At 42.7% G+C, this 16938-nt stretch overlaps 2 protein-coding genes across 14 annotated transcripts in view; both read right to left on the bottom strand.

The window, feature by feature from the left end:
- Positions 1-16938, bottom strand: part of LOC138137123 (uncharacterized) — an 86392-nt gene that overhangs the window by 10534 nt on the left and 58920 nt on the right. For 8 of the 13 annotated variants that reach the window (XM_069056411.1, XM_069056407.1, XM_069056408.1 and 5 more), the window contains 13 exons: positions 10761-10957; positions 10515-10713; positions 8015-8113; positions 7833-7966; positions 7669-7747; positions 7575-7610; positions 7185-7353; positions 7027-7138; positions 6892-6924; positions 6687-6752; positions 6484-6533; positions 6263-6435; positions 1484-1543 (listed from right to left, as the gene is read on the bottom strand). In XM_069056411.1, coding sequence (XP_068912512.1) covers positions 1484-1543; positions 6263-6435; positions 6484-6533; positions 6687-6752; positions 6892-6924; positions 7027-7138; positions 7185-7353; positions 7575-7610; positions 7669-7747; positions 7833-7966; positions 8015-8113; positions 10515-10713; positions 10761-10957 — 1407 coding nt within the window. Of the gene's footprint in view, positions 1-1483; positions 1544-6057; positions 6197-6262; positions 6436-6483; positions 6534-6686; positions 6753-6891; positions 6925-7026; positions 7139-7184; positions 7354-7574; positions 7611-7668; positions 7748-7832; positions 7967-8014; positions 8114-10514; positions 10714-10760; positions 10958-16938 lie in introns of those variants that run through there. The other 5 variants (XM_069056409.1, XM_069056419.1, XM_069056413.1 and 2 more) reach the window with 5 other exon arrangements.
- LOC138136982 (calponin homology domain-containing protein DDB_G0272472-like) lies at positions 1719-5988 on the bottom strand. Its single transcript, XM_069056287.1, has 2 exons — positions 1814-5988; positions 1719-1742 (listed from the first exon to the last, which is right to left on the bottom strand). The coding sequence occupies exons 1-2, from the start codon at positions 5984-5986 to the stop codon at positions 1719-1721; spliced, it is 4197 nt and encodes a 1398-aa protein (XP_068912388.1). The 5' UTR covers positions 5987-5988.

Raw genomic sequence — 16938 nt, 5'->3', positions numbered from 1 at the left:
TGGAGTAAACACCGATGGTATTGTCGTGGTAACGTCACTTCGTCAATAGCCGCCAGGTTTGGAGGCGATCAATAATCGATGCAAACGTCACACGTGCCAAATTTTAACAGGTTGGTATAATTCGCAAGCTCGCTACGCACTAGATAAGACGTTCGGGGTTCTTGACTTACGGATTAGAGGCGAATTGTGGTGAGCGGAAAATAAAATGTGCAAATAGAAGTTGTGGAGATTTACTTTTCATTTTTGTAACGGTTTTGAACTGGTTTTGAAAATCGTAACAATTTGGAGGGTTAGTCATTATGGTTTTGAAAGTAGTTGCGACCTTAAACAAGTCTTCGAAACTGTGGTTTTGGAAATCGTGGTTTAAAACTGGTTTTGGTCATTTCTTTAAATGGTTTTGAATCCCCTCATAGTTTTAAATTTAATAAGGTTTTAATACGTTTTGTAAATCGTTGTGGTTTTATTACCACACCTTCAGCATTTAAAATTTTTAAATGGTTTTGAAAGTGGTTGCGGCCTTAAATAAGTTTTCAAAACTTTACGATTATTATTTTAAACTGGCTTTGGATATCGTTGTGGTTTTAAGCTTGTCTTGGTCATTATATTTTGAATTAAATCATTTTTAATACGTTTTGTAAACCGTTATGATATTCTCAAACAAATTTTCCCAGTTTTAATTTTGTAATGGTTTCGAGAGTCATGTCGACATGGTTTTTAATTTGGTGGCGGCTTTGAATGAGTTTTAAAAACTGTAAAGAATGATTGCGCTTTGAAAACTGTCACGGTTTTAAACTGGTCTTATAACTCTTATAAGATTTTAACATGTCTTGCAAATCGTCATGGTTTAATTAAAAAAAATCTGCATTTCTACTTTTGTAACGGTTTTAGAAAATCGAAGCAGTATTGGGAATCAGTCGTCATAGTTTTGAAAGTGGTTGCAGCTTTAAATAAGTTTTAAAAACTATTCGAAAATGATTGATATTATGGTTTTAAGTTGGTTTTGGTAATTGTTGCGCTTTTTTAAATGGTTCTGACTAACCCCTTCGCCAATTTGAATTTAGATTTTTTTTTAAATACGTTTAGAAAACGGTTTCGAGTTTGATTAAAAAAATCCCGCCGTTTAAAATCGATATCGAAAATTGTCTTGGTTTTGAACCGGTTTGAATATTGTTGTGGTTTTAAAAACTGTGACGGTTTTTGCGAGGTCTTGAAATCACATAACTGGGTTCAAAAACCACAGAAATTTTAATTAGGATCTTGAATTTTTTTCTTGAAAATGGTTTTTTTATGGTTCTAAAACGGTTTGTTGTGGTTTTAAAAACTGTGACGGTTTTTGCAAGGCTTTGAAATCACAGAAGTTTTAGATAAGGCCTTGAAAATAATTCTTGCCTCGAAAATGGTTTTTTGATGGTTCTAAAACGGTTTTAGTGTGTAATCGGATCGACGGGACTTAATTTTCGACTTACTATCTAGCAAACTGTACCTTGTTGCAGGTTTCTTACTCCGTGGTGTCCCTTTGGAGGTGGTACCGGAGGCTCTGGTTCTACACGTAACAGGCAAACATGAGCATGACAGTACTAGAGAAGTGTCAATGTTTATTGAGATGTCCACTCAAACTGCAACTCTCAATAAAACCATTGAGCGGTCGTGATCAAGCATGAGCATGCAATGAAAAGCATTTGAACTATGAGTACCGAAAAAAAAAATTGGTGCCCGGGCTACACTATGATGTGTTTTCTTAACTTAATACAACACCTTTAAACGAGACTGAGGGTCTGGTATGTGGGGAAGTCCACCACGATTTGTACCTTACTGGTTCAGGCTGGTACCGGTTAATCGGTTGGTTCTTGGCGTCAAACTTCTTGTCGGCAGAATGGTGTCTTTGGTGTGTTTTGAGTATCGAGGATTTTTTGGGCTGGGGAGAGGTGGACTTGGGTCTCGGGCGATCCCTGCGCAGTGCAGTGGTGTCGCGAGACGTAACGGAACTATCGGGGGAAGACAGGGAGCGCGTGTTGTCCTCCGTTCTTGGGTACCGATGGGCGATCCAGGACGCCGCCAAGTACGGAGCTATGTCCCTCAACTCCTTGATGTTGGGGGAGGAGGTGAACATGTGCCCCAACAGCGAAATCTTCTCCCCGTACGCGTCGAACTTCTGCCTCAACTTCTCCACCTCCCCGACCGGACACCCAAGAATCTTGGCCAACTCCTCGGTACTTCGCCTCTTCTCGCCGGTACCCTTCTTGGAGTAGAGATTCGCGATTTTGCTTATGATGTTGATGTGCGGCATGAATCTGTCCTCGGCGCGGAGAAACGTGGGGGAGACCACTCCCCCGCGTCTCACTCTGCTGCGCCCCCTCCCGGCGTGCGCCGGGTACTCGTACTTGCTCCTCAACAAGTCCACGTCTCCGGAACTCTGCCCCGGAATGCTGATTTGCGCGTACTTGTACAGGTTGGAGTCGCTGCGACATCTGCGAGGCTTGAACAGGGTGATCTTGGGAGGGTAGGGGGACTCGGGGTACTCGAATTTGTTTTTCAAGCGACGCACCTCGCCGGTCTTGACCAACGCGAGGGGTTCGTCGAAGTAGGGCGAGAGGCTGCGACTTCTGTAGAAGCTATCATTAGTGGTAGCTTCTGAAATCGGGGGGCTCGGTACTCGCATCGTGCTCACCCTCAACTGGGGTCGTTCCGGGGAGGTGTAAGCTTCTTTTCGACTGGCAGAAAGTGGTACCGTTGCGAACTTCATCAGTTCTTGCTCCCCGAACAGCTCCTTCAAGTCTTGGTACGACTGGGACGTGATGGAGCGCCGTTTTAAGGAGCATTCTGTATCTGTTGGACTCTTTGACAAAGGCGAGAGATCACCAAAATCATAGTGACTCTCTGATGGTTTGTAAATCGTGGGGGAGTACTTCTCCTGCTCGGCCACGTTCTCAAAGTACTCGACCTTCTTCTTGATGTCATCCTTATCCACGTGAATCACAGTCTTGGTAGATTCATCAGTACTACCACTCTCCGTCTCGCTAGCAGACGGCATTTTAACCGCCGCTGTCGCATCTGTCTTCACGAGAGCCTTGCTAGGCTCTCCGTCACTCTCCTCCCTAGCAGACTCTTCTTTGAGCAACTCGGAAGGACAAGATCTTGACATCGAGTCTACCGCACCCGCAGCTGCGATAGCACCTCTGGTTTCTTTTCCCAACACTAGAGGCAGCGCAGTCTCGCAACTTTTTCTCTTGGTGACGTGGTCCAAAACCTCCTTGCTGATGTTCTGGCTCAGTAGTTTTTTCTCGCTCTCGGACAAAATCTTCTCAGGGGTCTTGTACATGTACTCGGACGTATCCGAGTTGCGTCTCACTGTTAGTGGTGGCCTGTACAAGATTTTTTCTTTGGGGACTTGAATCGAGTAGTCCAACACCGGTTCCTCCTCCTCCTTTTTCTGCTTCTGCACATTCTGACTATAAATCTCGGAGAGTTGGTTCTTCAAGATGTTGACCTGTTCACTCGACAAACTACTCCACAAGCGACTACCGATCCCGTGTGTCAACATCCTCTCAGAATCGATCAATTTTTGCCTTGCTGCGGCCACTCTACCTTCTGACTGCGATCGCCGCTCCACCATCTTATTGGCCAGACCCAACACAGAATCCCCCCTCCATAGAGGCTTGTACGTATCCTTCAAACACGCTAGTTCGCGCCTCCTGGCACTCTCCCTCTCCGACTCCTCCTCCTTCAATCTCTCAAACTCCTCCTTGATATTATCTACAGATTTTTCCTTGATTCTTAGACCCCTATCCAGTTCTTTTCTCCACCGATACGCGTCCACTTCCTTCGGACAAAACAAAAAACCCTTCTCTTTGGCATCCTCCTTCAACTGGATCACGAGCGATTTCAACTCTTTCTCCGCGCGTTCTCTTGTTCTGACCTCGCGCCACCTATCGTAATCTATAATCTCGTCTTCGAAGCGTCTTCTAGGTTTCAAATTGTAACTAGAAGTGGTCTGTTCCAGCTGACCGAACTTTTCAATAGCAGAGTAGAACTCGTTCAGATCCTTGAACCTACTACTCCTCCTGGAAGACCTCAGCAACTCCTTCACATAGTTCTGGTACTCTTTGCGGTCGCACGAATCAATAGAACTAGTACTATGAGAAATACTAGGACACGAATAAATCGAAATCTCGTTTTTGGGTCTAGCACTCTCTGACTTTTCCTCACTCACGGGTTGACCCTTCAACTGCATGATTTTTCTAGAAGACGGAGACCGAATCAATCGCGGGGAAGCTGGAGGAGTTGGAGACTTGACAAACCTCCTCTCCACTCTAGGAGAAACCGGTCTACTGGTCTGCGAGAAGACCAGTTTAGGTGGAAGACTCGAACTCCTCTTTTCCACTTGTTGGACTGAACTGGTCTCCCACGTGACCGATTTTGGACTCGCCGATCTAGATCTAGACGTGGCCAAATCCAGACTTCTGAATTTGGAGTCTGTCACGGGTCTGGTGTGTCTCAAGTAGACCTTCATGGCGCTTATTGTCGGTTCGGACGTCGAGGACCTCCTCTTGTGGAGCTGGTACGCTCGCTCCATCAACCAAGACGTCCTGCTCACCATAGAAGGTGTGGGAGACGGCAAGTCCCTCAGGAAGAGGTGTTGGAAGAAGTAGTCGGTCTGGATGGCCTCTTTTTGCCTCTGTATATCCGTCAAGGTGTCATTGGACCCGAACTCACTATCCCCTTCCATTTCTTTGAGTTTCTTGACGATTTCAGTACCGGCAGCACGACCCGCACACTTGGTCGACATCAATTCTTTGCCGGTCCTTGTCGACTTTTCCTTCTTGGCAATTTCTCCATTGATCTCTTCCTTCTTAGCTTTCCTCAACTTCTTCGAATCAGTACTAGTTCTAGTTTTTGGAGGCTTGGACGATCTAGTCAGCGGAGCAGTTTTGCCAACAGTCGAAATAATCTTCTTGGTACTGACTGGCGACTCAAGCGACGTCTTCACCTTGCTACTGGACGGTACCGGCGACAGCGACTTGTTCCTCAACCTTATCGTTGCTCCAGGACTCGACGGTTTCTGAATAGAATTCTTCAAAATCGCCTTCCCCTTCTCGCTGATCCCGACCTTTATCGGTATCACAGCGTCTTTCACACCACCGGAACTGTTCTTCGCCGACGCCAGTACCGCCGTAGACTTCTTGAAAACGGTACCAACAGGCAAGTTTCTGTTTTGGGTCTCCACAGCTTTCTTCACCTCAGTGGGCGACAACAAATCTGGAGAACTGGCAATCGTGGAGCGCTTGATCTTGGGCAAAATCAAATCGACTTTCTTCTTTTCAGTACCAAACGTCCTCATCTGCGGGGAGGCACTCTTGGTTCTCTCAACCGTCTCGACTTTGCTACCAGAACACTTCTTGCAAGGTTTGCGTATGGAACCAGTCGAGTGGGACCGTGCCGACGTCGCGCAACACCTCTCGCTACTCCTGACAAGATTGGTACGACTCTGTATCCTACTAGACGAAGTTTTGGGGTCTTTGCTCGTGGTCAAAGTGGAAACAATCTTGCTTCTGATCTCTGGCGAGGCGCTCACCACTTTCGACACTCTCATTTTCGGTTTGGTCTCTTTGCCGTCTTTGCTCCTCCCCGGTGACAACTTGCACGTGATTTTGTCCCTCAAGTACTTCACGTTCGTGTTGTCGACGCTCGAAGTGGTACTGAAACAAGTCTCGTGTCTTCGACACACTGGTAACTTCTCAGTTTTCACTTTCATGGTCGAGATCAGTCTCAGAGTGGAGTTGTTCCGCGAGGATCGTCTTCGGGGAGGTGATGGTGGCATGGGTGGGGGTTTGGGGGCGCCCGAAGGTGCGGTTCTTTTGTAATGGGCGAAAACCGTAGAGGGGTGGGGATGCAGTGTGACAGGATAACACAAAATCTCTTTTTGTGGTTTGACGTTTTTATGTACTCGGATTCGTGTCAGTGTCGGTGATATCGGAAAGAATTCCATTTCTGGTTCCTCTGTGGAAAACCTTCACTGTTAACCTAGTCGCAGAAGAAGAAGTGAGTCGTGAGGTCCAGACGTGATTGGAACTGGAGTGTGTCGTGTAACGTGAGAGAGATAGTTCAAACACTTTTGTTTGATGAGCATGAGACAAACCTTAACAGTCCAACACCAGTGTTAATCTCTTTGAGTAGCCTTACATGCAATCACCATTACCTGGATTAGTATTATTTAGGGACGTCATTGGACACATTATCTAGAGGACAATTCAGAAGGACTGACCTTTGGGGCGTTCTGGCGCTGGCTTCCTCAGTCCGTGCAAGGGGATGTCGCCTCCTTTCTGAATAATCTTGTAGGCTTCCTTCTGTTCAGAAGGACTCAACTGTTGAGCGGTGTCGTCTCTGCGGCGAAACACCAGAGTGGAGTCGCTTTCGTAACCAGATTCTTTCAAAGCTCTGCAAAGACAACGCTAAAATCGTTTCACCCTACAGTTTGGGACTTACTGATTGATGAAGCTCTTGGTCTGGGGTACGCGCTTCTGCTGTTCCAGATGCTAGAAGAATCGGAAAGAGATTAGAAGAGAGAAACGAAGAAAGGGCGAGTCATGCGCATGCCACATGCCTAAACTGTGTGGTCGCGAGTGTGTTTTGTGTGTTTTGGGCAAAGAAGAAAAAGAAAACAGAAGTGGTACGTGTTTGGTCCTTACGGATTTGGCTAGGGCTCTGGAGAACATATAGTCATAGCTCGGTAGTGCCGAATTGTCGTCCAGCCACTAATTCGGACGAATTAAAGTCAAATGTTAGTGACAAACCCAACACCAAGACGAGACAGTCGAGGGGAAAGACTGTCGACTGTCTCTGGAGGTTAAAAGTCTAAACAAAAATATTGTAGGTAAAAAAAAAACATCCTACCCCGTCGAATATGTCCATGACTTCGTCCCACCACTAAAAAGGGAAAACACGGATTTAGTCTACAAGAAAAATCTCGGGGGACTGGTTCGTGGCCGACGTGGGTACACCAAAAATTCCTACTGAAGCAGAACTCACCTCTTTGGCCTCCTTCTCCGAGATGGAGGAGTGTCCAGGAATGTAGTTCTCGATCCGGCCTGGCTGGTTCTTGTAGGGGTCGTGTCCGTGCTTGATCACGCTCGCGCCCACCCTACAAGCGCCATCAACTCGTGGTACTCCTCTCTGTCGGTACTCACCTCTCTGGGGCGCTCCTGGGCATGGTGGACGGCACCGAGTACTCGTTCTCCTTGTCCCTGGCCGGGAGGCGTCTCCGGTCGAGTGTGGCGTACTTGTAGTCGGCGAAGTCGCTGTCGTAGGCTCCGGGTTCCGGTTCGGACAAGTACCCGGAGGTGTAGGGGTACTGAGCTGGACACAAACACCAAATGAGAACGCACAGAAATGAGACGAGCGCACACGCTACCAGACTGCGTCTTTACTAGGAACGATTAGTCTAAATTGTTAGGGGTTATCAGCGGTGAACTCTATCGAGGAATTTCGTTATCGGAAAGGTCACGAAAGTGTCCCAGTGGGGACTGGTGGTAAAAGGGGTTGGAGTGGTACTGGAGAAGCGTAGAAAAATTCAATACCTCTGCGTTGCTTGTATCTGACGGTGACGTAGTCGTCTGCAAGATCATATGAACGTAAACAAAGTGGTGAGTGTTGGAAAGGATCAAGACTCACCTCGGTGGGGTTTCTGTTTGTGTATGGTGTCGTACATCTTCTTGTACCATTTGGACTGGTTGGCGTCTTTAACCTCCTGCTCCATCATCACGAAAATGTGTACGAAGTTTAGTTATCAAGTGTATTAATCAAACAGAGATAACGTAAATATTTGCGGTACTCACCGATCTCAATATGAGGGGCATGCCGTCTCTGGTGGTGGGACCGATCCCTTCGAACTGTCGGGGGCCAAGGTCGGCCATTTTTCTCGGCCTTTCGCTGTCGGATTCGCTCGTGTACTCGTTTTTGATCTTGTAAACTGCAGCAGTACCGTCAGTACTTCCACCGTCGCAAAATCGGTACTTACGGATCTCGCCGGGTCCTACATGCGGCGGCTTCTCATTGTGGGCCCTCTTCACGCTCTGCTCCTGCTCTATGTACGCAGCCCCCTTCGGGAGTTGACCTTCTGCAATCAACGAATGTTTGCTCTCGTTATCAGCGCTCACCTGGTTGCCGCACGCGTCCACGAAATATTTCGTATTGATGGACTCGAAGTGTTTGGGAAATTTCTGTTTTACGACTTGTTTCGGCGAGGCTTATCGGAGCCATCTGGCGGAGGGTGCTTCCGCTTTTATCACTTTCTTACGAGTTCTCGGATAAAATGTTCGAGTGCGTTTTGGAACGGGCGAAATAATCGCGCGGTTTGCTTTAACAAGCGGGGGGTGGTTGATTCGGGGGTTGTTGCGAGGGTTGGGACGACGAGAGGGTGCCGAAAGTTTCAGTTCAGGTAAAGTATTAAAAAGATAAAAGAGATTTGTGGGGAGATGTTTTGCGATTATTATGTAAATAGCGGCGGAGTGCTGATGGTGCGAGAAGGAAAAGTAATAAGGATCCAAAGTTAATAATGCTTTGCTTAAAGATGTTCAACGATTCGTAAAAATCTAATGAAGTTTTCGATGTACACCGTGGAGGGAGAGAAAAGCAGACGAAAAAATTGTGAACAAAAATTGGCGAGAAGAAAACTTTATAAAACAATTCTTTAATAGAGAACAAAATTTCCTGAAGAAATTTCAGAACGGCTGTTTCATAGATTAGATGTGAGAGATGTTCAAAAACGCGCCACGAAATGTCTCCATTTCGCGTGACTTCAGAGATTCGCACCAGCTTAGTAATAATTGATTAAAAACAATCTAAATGCTGGCTAAAAATTCAGAAAAAAATCACATATTCTTCATATGCTATAAAATTTCTTTTAATGTCAATTAAAAATAATTTCCACTCTTTTTCGATTTTTAACAGTGAAAAATACAAAATCGGAAGGAAGAAATTGTCGCAAAAGTTTTCCAAGATTTTTTCCCTTCCAGTTTTTACTAAACCAGTCGTTTTGTGTGATTAACTATTCTATATTTTTTGTAATCATGAGAATTTTAATTTTCCTTATTTATTTTTTTCTATAACAACGTAACTTTTTTGACAAGGCACCGCCCTTACCCTTAGGCGGCTAATTTTTCAAAATTTTAAATCAATTTGTACTTAACGTTTTTTCGTAAAAAAAATCAAATAGAAAAACGTTTTATTTAACAATCTCTGCTACGTGTTAAAATTAACACAGACATTTTAGATACACCCTGTATATCTCTAGAAATAATAGATATAAAAAAATGTCAGAAGCTCTTTTTAGCACATAAATAGACGAACATTCTTTGTCTAATAACTTTTTTCGTAGTGTCAACCGTTTTAGCATTACAAACTTATAAACCATTAAAATGGTTTAAAACGACAAATAAAGTAGAAAATATGTATTTCCAATTTTTTTTTTGGAATGATCGTTTACTTCTGCGTTTAGAAGAAAATATCAGGACATCAAAAAAATATACAACCCTCTTGAGAAATTGTTTATTACAATTTGTTTATTGCCAAGAAAAAAAATGATTTTAGGAGATTCCATTAAAAAAAATGATTCAAAACTAAATCTTCGTTTTTAGTTCTATTATAATGTTTATAACGTTTAAATAAATTATTTAAATTTCGACAATAAACATATTTTTTGGGAAAAAACCAAACGTGCTGTGAAATCGTAAAAAAAAAAACTAAAGAGGACGATGTGCTATAAATATTTATTGCAAAATTGTTTGCAACAAATTGTCTACAATTTTTTTTTAATTATAAACATTTCTTTTAAATTTAAACGGTCTTTGGTAACCATTTAAGAATGTACAAAATTCATAGTTTTTTAAAAAATTGTTTAATTTCGACAATTTGATGGCTTTTCATTTCTTCTTTATAAACAATACATAGTAGTTAGTAGAAAATATCAGCATACCATTGTTTAGACGACAAAAAATGTACAATTCAAAAATAGTAATTTTACGATAAACAGTACACCGGGGAGCACTTCAAAATTTAGTAAAAAATGGAAATTAAAATTTCATTCTTTTCGCTGTTAAAAATCGAAAATGACTGGAAACCACTTCCAATTCGCACAACAATATCTTTATGACATCTGAACACTTTGAATTTTTTTCAGAATTTCTGGACAACATTTAGACAACTTCTGCGCTCCGTAGTCACGCAAAATTGGAACATTTCGTGGCGCACTTTTTGAATATGTCATACGCACCGCTACAGCGATTTTTGTAGTAAATTTTGTGCCCTATAAAAAAGATCTTACCCGCTTTAGCCCTATCAGCCGCAGAAACAATTTCTTGGGTACTTCCTCCGCCCCCCCCATTTTTTTCTGCATTAAAAAGGTGAATGGGAGCGCTTTCCCAAGTGCATGTCGCACTTCAAGTGCATATTTTTAGTTCCCTCATGGGCCATAAAACTTTTACACCCACAGCCTCGCAAATAAACTCTGACACACATACCTCTGGCCTTCTGCAACAGCGTGATGGTCGGATTCTGTGCCCTTGGCAGTCGCGTCGTCGGCAAATCGTTAAACCCGGAAGCTGGCGACGAGTGACTGGTCGGAAGACGTTTCTGGAGGGTGGAGGCGAGGACGACTCCGGTGTCGCTGCTCCTTTCGGGTACTTTCCACGGCGGTTCCTTCGAGTCCTCGAACGGTTCCTGCAAACTCCTGTTACTACAATTCCGACACCGCCCACCTCTCTCACCTCCTTGCTGTAGCCCTTCCTGCTCAGCACCGGCGATTCGAACTTGACCGGCCTGAACTCCTTCCGTTCCACAGTGGGGCTCGAAGTGGCGCTCTTTGGGGTCCACACCGGAGAGATCGGCTCATCCTTGATGGGGAGTTCGCCTCTCTCGCCTTCCGGGAGTTTGAACTCCTGCTTCTGGCCAGGAGACCACACACCTACAAACCACCAAGAGATTGATTCACCACCGTGAGCAAAATTTTTCCCAACGGCTGGACCAAAACGCGATTATGTACAAGTGGTCCCCCCCAAATCTTCGACACCAGTCTATGTACAGCGTGACGAAGTTGCAACGATTTTGGCACAAAAGGAAAAAAAATAATAATAGTGTTGATAATAAAAAATCAAGACGAGTTGTTCTGCATCATTTTTAATTCGACGAGACCATTACATAAAGCAATTTGAACACTTCCTTGTTAGTTTTGGTCGATTGAAGATGATTTGCATTAGACTGTCCATTTGGGTAATGGAGGGCGTGGGTGGACACCAAGGTCGATTCAGAAGTCGAAAATAAATCCTCTCCGGAGTACTAGACCCGAGCAGAAGTGGTACCGCTTCAGGTACTATTTTGAAACGTCGTCAAAATTTTCTGTGCAATCCTAGCAAAGTGAACTTTCGGCTGCTAATTATAGAGTTGGTGAGTCAGCGAAGAGGGGACATTCAAAAATAGTCCAGTTTGTTCGACGATCAAAACAGAGCTAATTACCCCCGATTATAAACACCATGTGGACAAATCTGCTGTCCGCATGAACTAGCACGATAAAAACCACCAGGAAATCCAACCCGTAACAAACACGGTCTATTTCGAGTGCCTTGCGGGACTCGCCGAATGACTAATCGCAGGTGATGCTGTTTTGGCAGTGCATGAAAGAAACGTAATAACTCTCTTGTTTATTTACAAGATCTCGCAACGACCGGCGAGCGGTGATAACGATTCGCGAGTGGCGGTGTGCAAAATCGCTCGGTTCCGCCGATCGTGACTTCCGGTCTTGTGCAAGTCCATTTTTAATTTCACCAGAAATAACCGCGCGCTTCTGTTTTCCGTCGGCGTTGCCAAAGCGCGGAAATCGACCGAGTGGGACGCGACACTTACACAAAAAGGGGCGCCGAGGACGGTCCAGGTGATGCCGTCCGCACCTGGACCCACTTTAAAATTAGCACGATCTCGAAAGTGGTGGTCGCTTTCCAAACTTGATAATTGACTAATCGACGGAGGTGGGCTCGTAAGCGAAAAAATCTGAGCGCCACGACGACGGTGATGGATTAACAGAGTCGAAAATAAATTGGGAAGAGTGAAGGAACGGGGACACCACGAGGAGAACTTGGAAGCAAAATGAAATGGAAAAAAGTGTAAGGGTTTACGATGAGGAGAAGAAGGACAAAAATGAAGAAGAAGGAAGAACAAAAGGTCCTGTTATGATTATTTTTTTAAATGCATAAGAAGCTTTTTTTGCGGCCAACCATCCAAACACTAACCGCAACCGATGTTGCTTAACCCCACTGACCAAACAATATTATTACTGTTTTTGTTTATGATTTTGAATGTTTGAAAGAAGGGAACACTAGACAACTTAATTCTTGTTTTTTTTTTTTAATTTAGGACACTCGACCAATTCCGAGTAGATCCGATCGGCTTAAAGCCTTGACTTTCTCGATTTATTTTTACATTATGTACAAATTTGCCAACGGACGTTTCCCGCTCCCCCTCGCAGCTTCAGGCTAATTCACTAACCCGAAACGCTAATGGAATAACAATGGGACACTATGAAATATTATTTGTGGGGAGAATCTATTACGGGACCGGCTCAATCTGCCGCCTCTTGGAGGCCATCAGAAGTGGGATTGCATTGTCTGCCAAAATTTATCGGCCTGCCCCCGCCGCCACACTTCCGGAATACGTAATGGCAGCAGAAGTTTCCTTTATTTTTAGACGGCGCATTTGTGTTTTGGGAGAATTGAACGCTCGAAACTATCTCGATTGGTGTTTTGAGAAATTTAATTTTACTATGAAGATGTGTACGCGGCGAGTCTTGGTGGATCCGGCGTAGAAATTGTCAAAAACAGGTTTGCTTTGTGCGAAAGACAAAGATAAAATAAAAATAAAATTAATGAGAGATATTTTTACATATCACATAATACGTTCAGATGGAAAGCTAAAATCTATCAAGTAGAGGTGTTGGAGTATCTCATGGGCTGTGACCTTGGAAATATCTGCGCGAAGGTGGAGCGATAAACCAGCGAAAAAGCTATAAATGGAAACTGAAAACGTCGACTACTTTAGCGACTAACGTAACGAATGACGATGCTTTCCGGTCGGTTTGTAGCGCCTATTTGAGACCGATATTCGTCGTTTGCCCAGATATGACTCATAGCCCATGAGAAAATCCAACACCTCTACCTATCAAAAGAGGTATGTAAGTATTTTGAAAATATTTCAGGGGAATTTTTTTTCAGTTTCTTAATGTAGAACTAGGCAGACTTGATCAAATTCTCAGATTTGTCGAACATTGTGGTCATGTTTTATTTTGGTGTTAAGCTGCAAGTTCAAAGACCTTGGTTCTGCTTCTTGAAAAACAAAAAAAATCACCCTACTAGGATTGTGAGATGAATATACAAAACAAAGCAAGCAAATAAGAATCAATTTTGTACTTTTAGCTCAAAAATATTTGTTCCTTTCTCTGGAGGACCGCAAAGTTCCAATCTTGGACCTCTCCTATTTCCGTTGTTAGCAAATTAAAAAGAAAAAACAGAAAAACAACTGAAATTGTGAAAGCTGGGCATGTTTCGTTGAAAAAAAATCTCTATCACGTCACTAATTAATTATTATTATCGAAACACTATAAATACAAACATATTTTTGGTTTATTCTATTATCAAAAATTTTCCTCTCTTTGTCTGGAGTTTCTCAACATTTCAAACTTGGACCTCTCCTATTCTAGTTTTTGTCACATTTTGAAAAAAAAAAAAATTCAAAAACATAGATCTTGTACAACTGTGAAAGTTTGTGTTTCAATGAAAAAAATATCTTCGTTACGTCACTAATTGTCGAAACACTATTTTTAGTTTATTCTATAATAAAAAATGTTTCCGCTCTTTGTCTGGAATACCGCAACGGTCCAGCTAAACCTGTCCTATTTTGAAAAAAAAAAAAAAAATCAAAAAGAGCAGAATTTGTAAAATTGTGAAGGTCGGACGTACTTCATTGAAAAAATCTTTATTACGTCACTGTTTGTCGAAACACTATAAAAATACAAGACTATTTTTAGTTTATCTGTTATAAAAAATATTTCTCTCTTTGTCTTCAGTTCTGGAGTACCGCAACGTTCCAATCTAGGACCTCTCCTATTTCCGTTCTTTTGGAACAAAAAATTTTATACACCTAGAATTTGTACAATTGTAAAAATTGGGTGCGTTTCATTGGGAAAAACATGTTACGTCACTGACTGTCGAAGCACTATAAATTCAAAAATATTTTTAGTTTTTCCTATTATAAAAAAAATATGTCTCTCTTTGTCTGCAGTTCTGGAGTCCCGCAGCGTTCCAATCTTGGACATTTCCTATTCCCCTTTAAGTTATAGTTTGAAAAAAAATTCAAAAACATCTAAAACTTGTACAATTGTGTAAGTTGGGCATGTTTCATTGAAAAAAATCTTCGTTACGTCACCGATTGTCTAAACACTATAAATACAAAAATATTTTTAGTTGATTCTATTATGTTCGTCCACCTCGCCATCAAAAACCGTTTCCGTCGGTTTTTCCACTTTGCGTATTGCTGAACAAGATTGGACCAAACGAGCACCTTGCGGCACCCCGCGTTTCTCTGTTGGTGTGTTGTTATCAAAAATTAGGCCGCGTCGCTTAATTAATTTACGACACAATCTGGCAAACACCGAGCGCAAACATTCGCTGTTTGTCGCGCCCGAGACCTACTTGGGGTAGGCGCCGTGGCCTTGAAGTTTGGCGCTGGGGAGATCATCGCCTGGGGGTTCACTACATCGCACTGCACATCACACGTGCTCCGGCACGGACGCGACGCGGGGAACTGCACGACGTCTTGGCACCGACGCCGACAACCACCGGTGGCGTCGGGACGCCCAAAATACCGATTTAGACCTCGGCACCGACTGACCGACTAAATTTGACGAATCGATCATGGACCGCTTGTTTGACGGCTGGATGGGCGCGCTGGGGTGGTACCATGGTCCGGATGGGGGCGAACAAGCGGGATGTTAACTTTGGGGAGGTTTATAAATACCGATTCGGCTTGTGTTACCGGGTGGCTAAAATAAGACCGAAGATGAGCCGACACGTGGTGGAGGAAGTGGTGACGGCGATGGTGGTTTGGGATCCACAGGTCTTTCCGTCTTTGTGCAGTTTGCAGAATTAATTGTGTGCCTCAAGATACCTCTAGAGGACCGCTTCTTTAAAAACAATATCGCAAAAGAACTATGATAAATTAAAAAAAACAATTGAAATAAATGACAGCTATACTAGACTATCTACTTTCTGTAAATGTACGAGATAACGTAACGTCATAAGATGTTATGTAAAAATTTAATTGTACGAGATAACGAACTCAAGGAATCCATATCTTATCACTTGTGAGTAAGTGTGTACATCTATTACGTAAAAATTTAATTTATCATAAATAATACGGTTGGTGTACGTTGCGACAACTTACAGTGTATAAATAAATTTGATGTAAATTTCCACGTTAAACAAAACAACGCAAAAAATCGGTACTTTACCTATTCCGTGAGGTGCCATTCTGATATGTCACACCACAATGCTTCAGGTTTAAAACTGACCAAATTTTATCACGATAACATTGGATTTGGTGTGTTTTAGGTGAACATAGATAGCAGGAATTTTTTTTTTCAAATTTTGTCGCATTCGTGCGGTGTATATAATTAAAGGAGTCATTAAGCGGTGGCGCAAGTCATAATTAGCTTTGCTACCTATTTCAAGGTCGGCGTTTGGTGTTGAGGTCGTGCATAAAAAAATTGAAGAAATCTGACGTGGTCTAGTATGCAACCACCAATACTGTGTCAGAGTGTCGAGGTTATTGATTTTGTGCGGTCAACAAATAGCGGTGAAGCTTCAAGGTCGCGCGGCGGCCATTTGCCGGAAAGGCAAAAATTAGAAAAAGTTACAATAACGTTTTGTATTAAAATATACAAAAATTGGACCAGTTTAAAGTGTTTAAACTTAAAAAGAAAGACAAACACCCTATTTTAATAGTTTGCTCCTTGGCGGGCAAATGGCTGTTGTGTGACCTTGGAACCTCTTGTTCTAGTTCAATACCTTGTAGAAATTATTTATTAACGTCAAAAAGAGTGATGCTTTAAAATTCTGCAGTCGCCATTTGTTGGAAAGGCAAAGGCTTCTATAAATATATTTTTTTTAATAACAAAGAAAATAGGACCAGCTTTATAAAACATTTTCTAAAATTAAAATGAAAACGATATGAAGTGGGAAAACGTTATTTCCACAATAATTTTGTTGATTTCATATTCAGCCTCATCGACAAATGGCCGCCACCAAACAATGAAATTTCTATTTTTTTCGCTGCAAAATCACAGTACAGTTACCCCAGAGAGAGCGACGCTTTAAAATCCTGCAGCCGCCATTTGTCGGAAAGGCAAACATTTTTTGTTGAGTTACTGAAAACTTTAAATCATAGAAAAAATTAGACTAGTTTAGTTTCGAAACTAAAATAGCTATTACTGAATTGATTTAAAAAAAACTGTTTTGAAGTTTTGCCTTGGTGGCAAATGGCCGCTGCATAACGTTGTAGTCTCATATCCTTGCTGTTAAATCTGTGTAATTCCAATTAATTTATTGATGTGATGTAAAAAATAGTGATGCTTCAAAGTTCTGCAGTCGCCATTTGTCAGAAAAGCAAAATTCTCAAAAAATATTTATCCAAATGGCAAAGAATATAAGACCAGTTTCGGAAGCACTTTCAAAAATTAAAATAAAAACGACATGCCAAAAAGACCATGCCCACAGTAGTTTTGTTGATTTGATACTTTGCCTCATCGGCCTCAATGGCCGCCGCGTGTCCTTGAAGCTTCACTTTTCCTAATAGCTTTTCCACAATTACTCCGCCACTGTGCCTCGATTCACTCGTTTTTGT

The sequence above is a fragment of the Tenebrio molitor genome, chromosome 8 (assembly GCF_963966145.1).
Source record: "Tenebrio molitor chromosome 8, icTenMoli1.1, whole genome shotgun sequence".
Classification (NCBI taxonomy): domain Eukaryota; kingdom Metazoa; phylum Arthropoda; class Insecta; order Coleoptera; family Tenebrionidae; genus Tenebrio; species Tenebrio molitor.
Note: the sequence above shows the minus strand (reverse complement) of the source record. Positions and strands in the feature narration are given on the sequence as shown.

What these genes read in the sequence shown, in the direction of transcription:
- LOC138136982 (XM_069056287.1), bottom strand. Translation starts at nt 5,986, where the DNA reads ATGGAATTCTTTCCGATATCACCGACACTGACACGAATCCGAGTACAT. An exon ending in ACCGGTACCAGCCTGAACCA is followed by an intron (nt 1,743 to 1,813) that starts GTAAGGTACAAA and finishes TGTTGTATTAAG; the next exon opens with TTAAGAAAACACATCATAGT.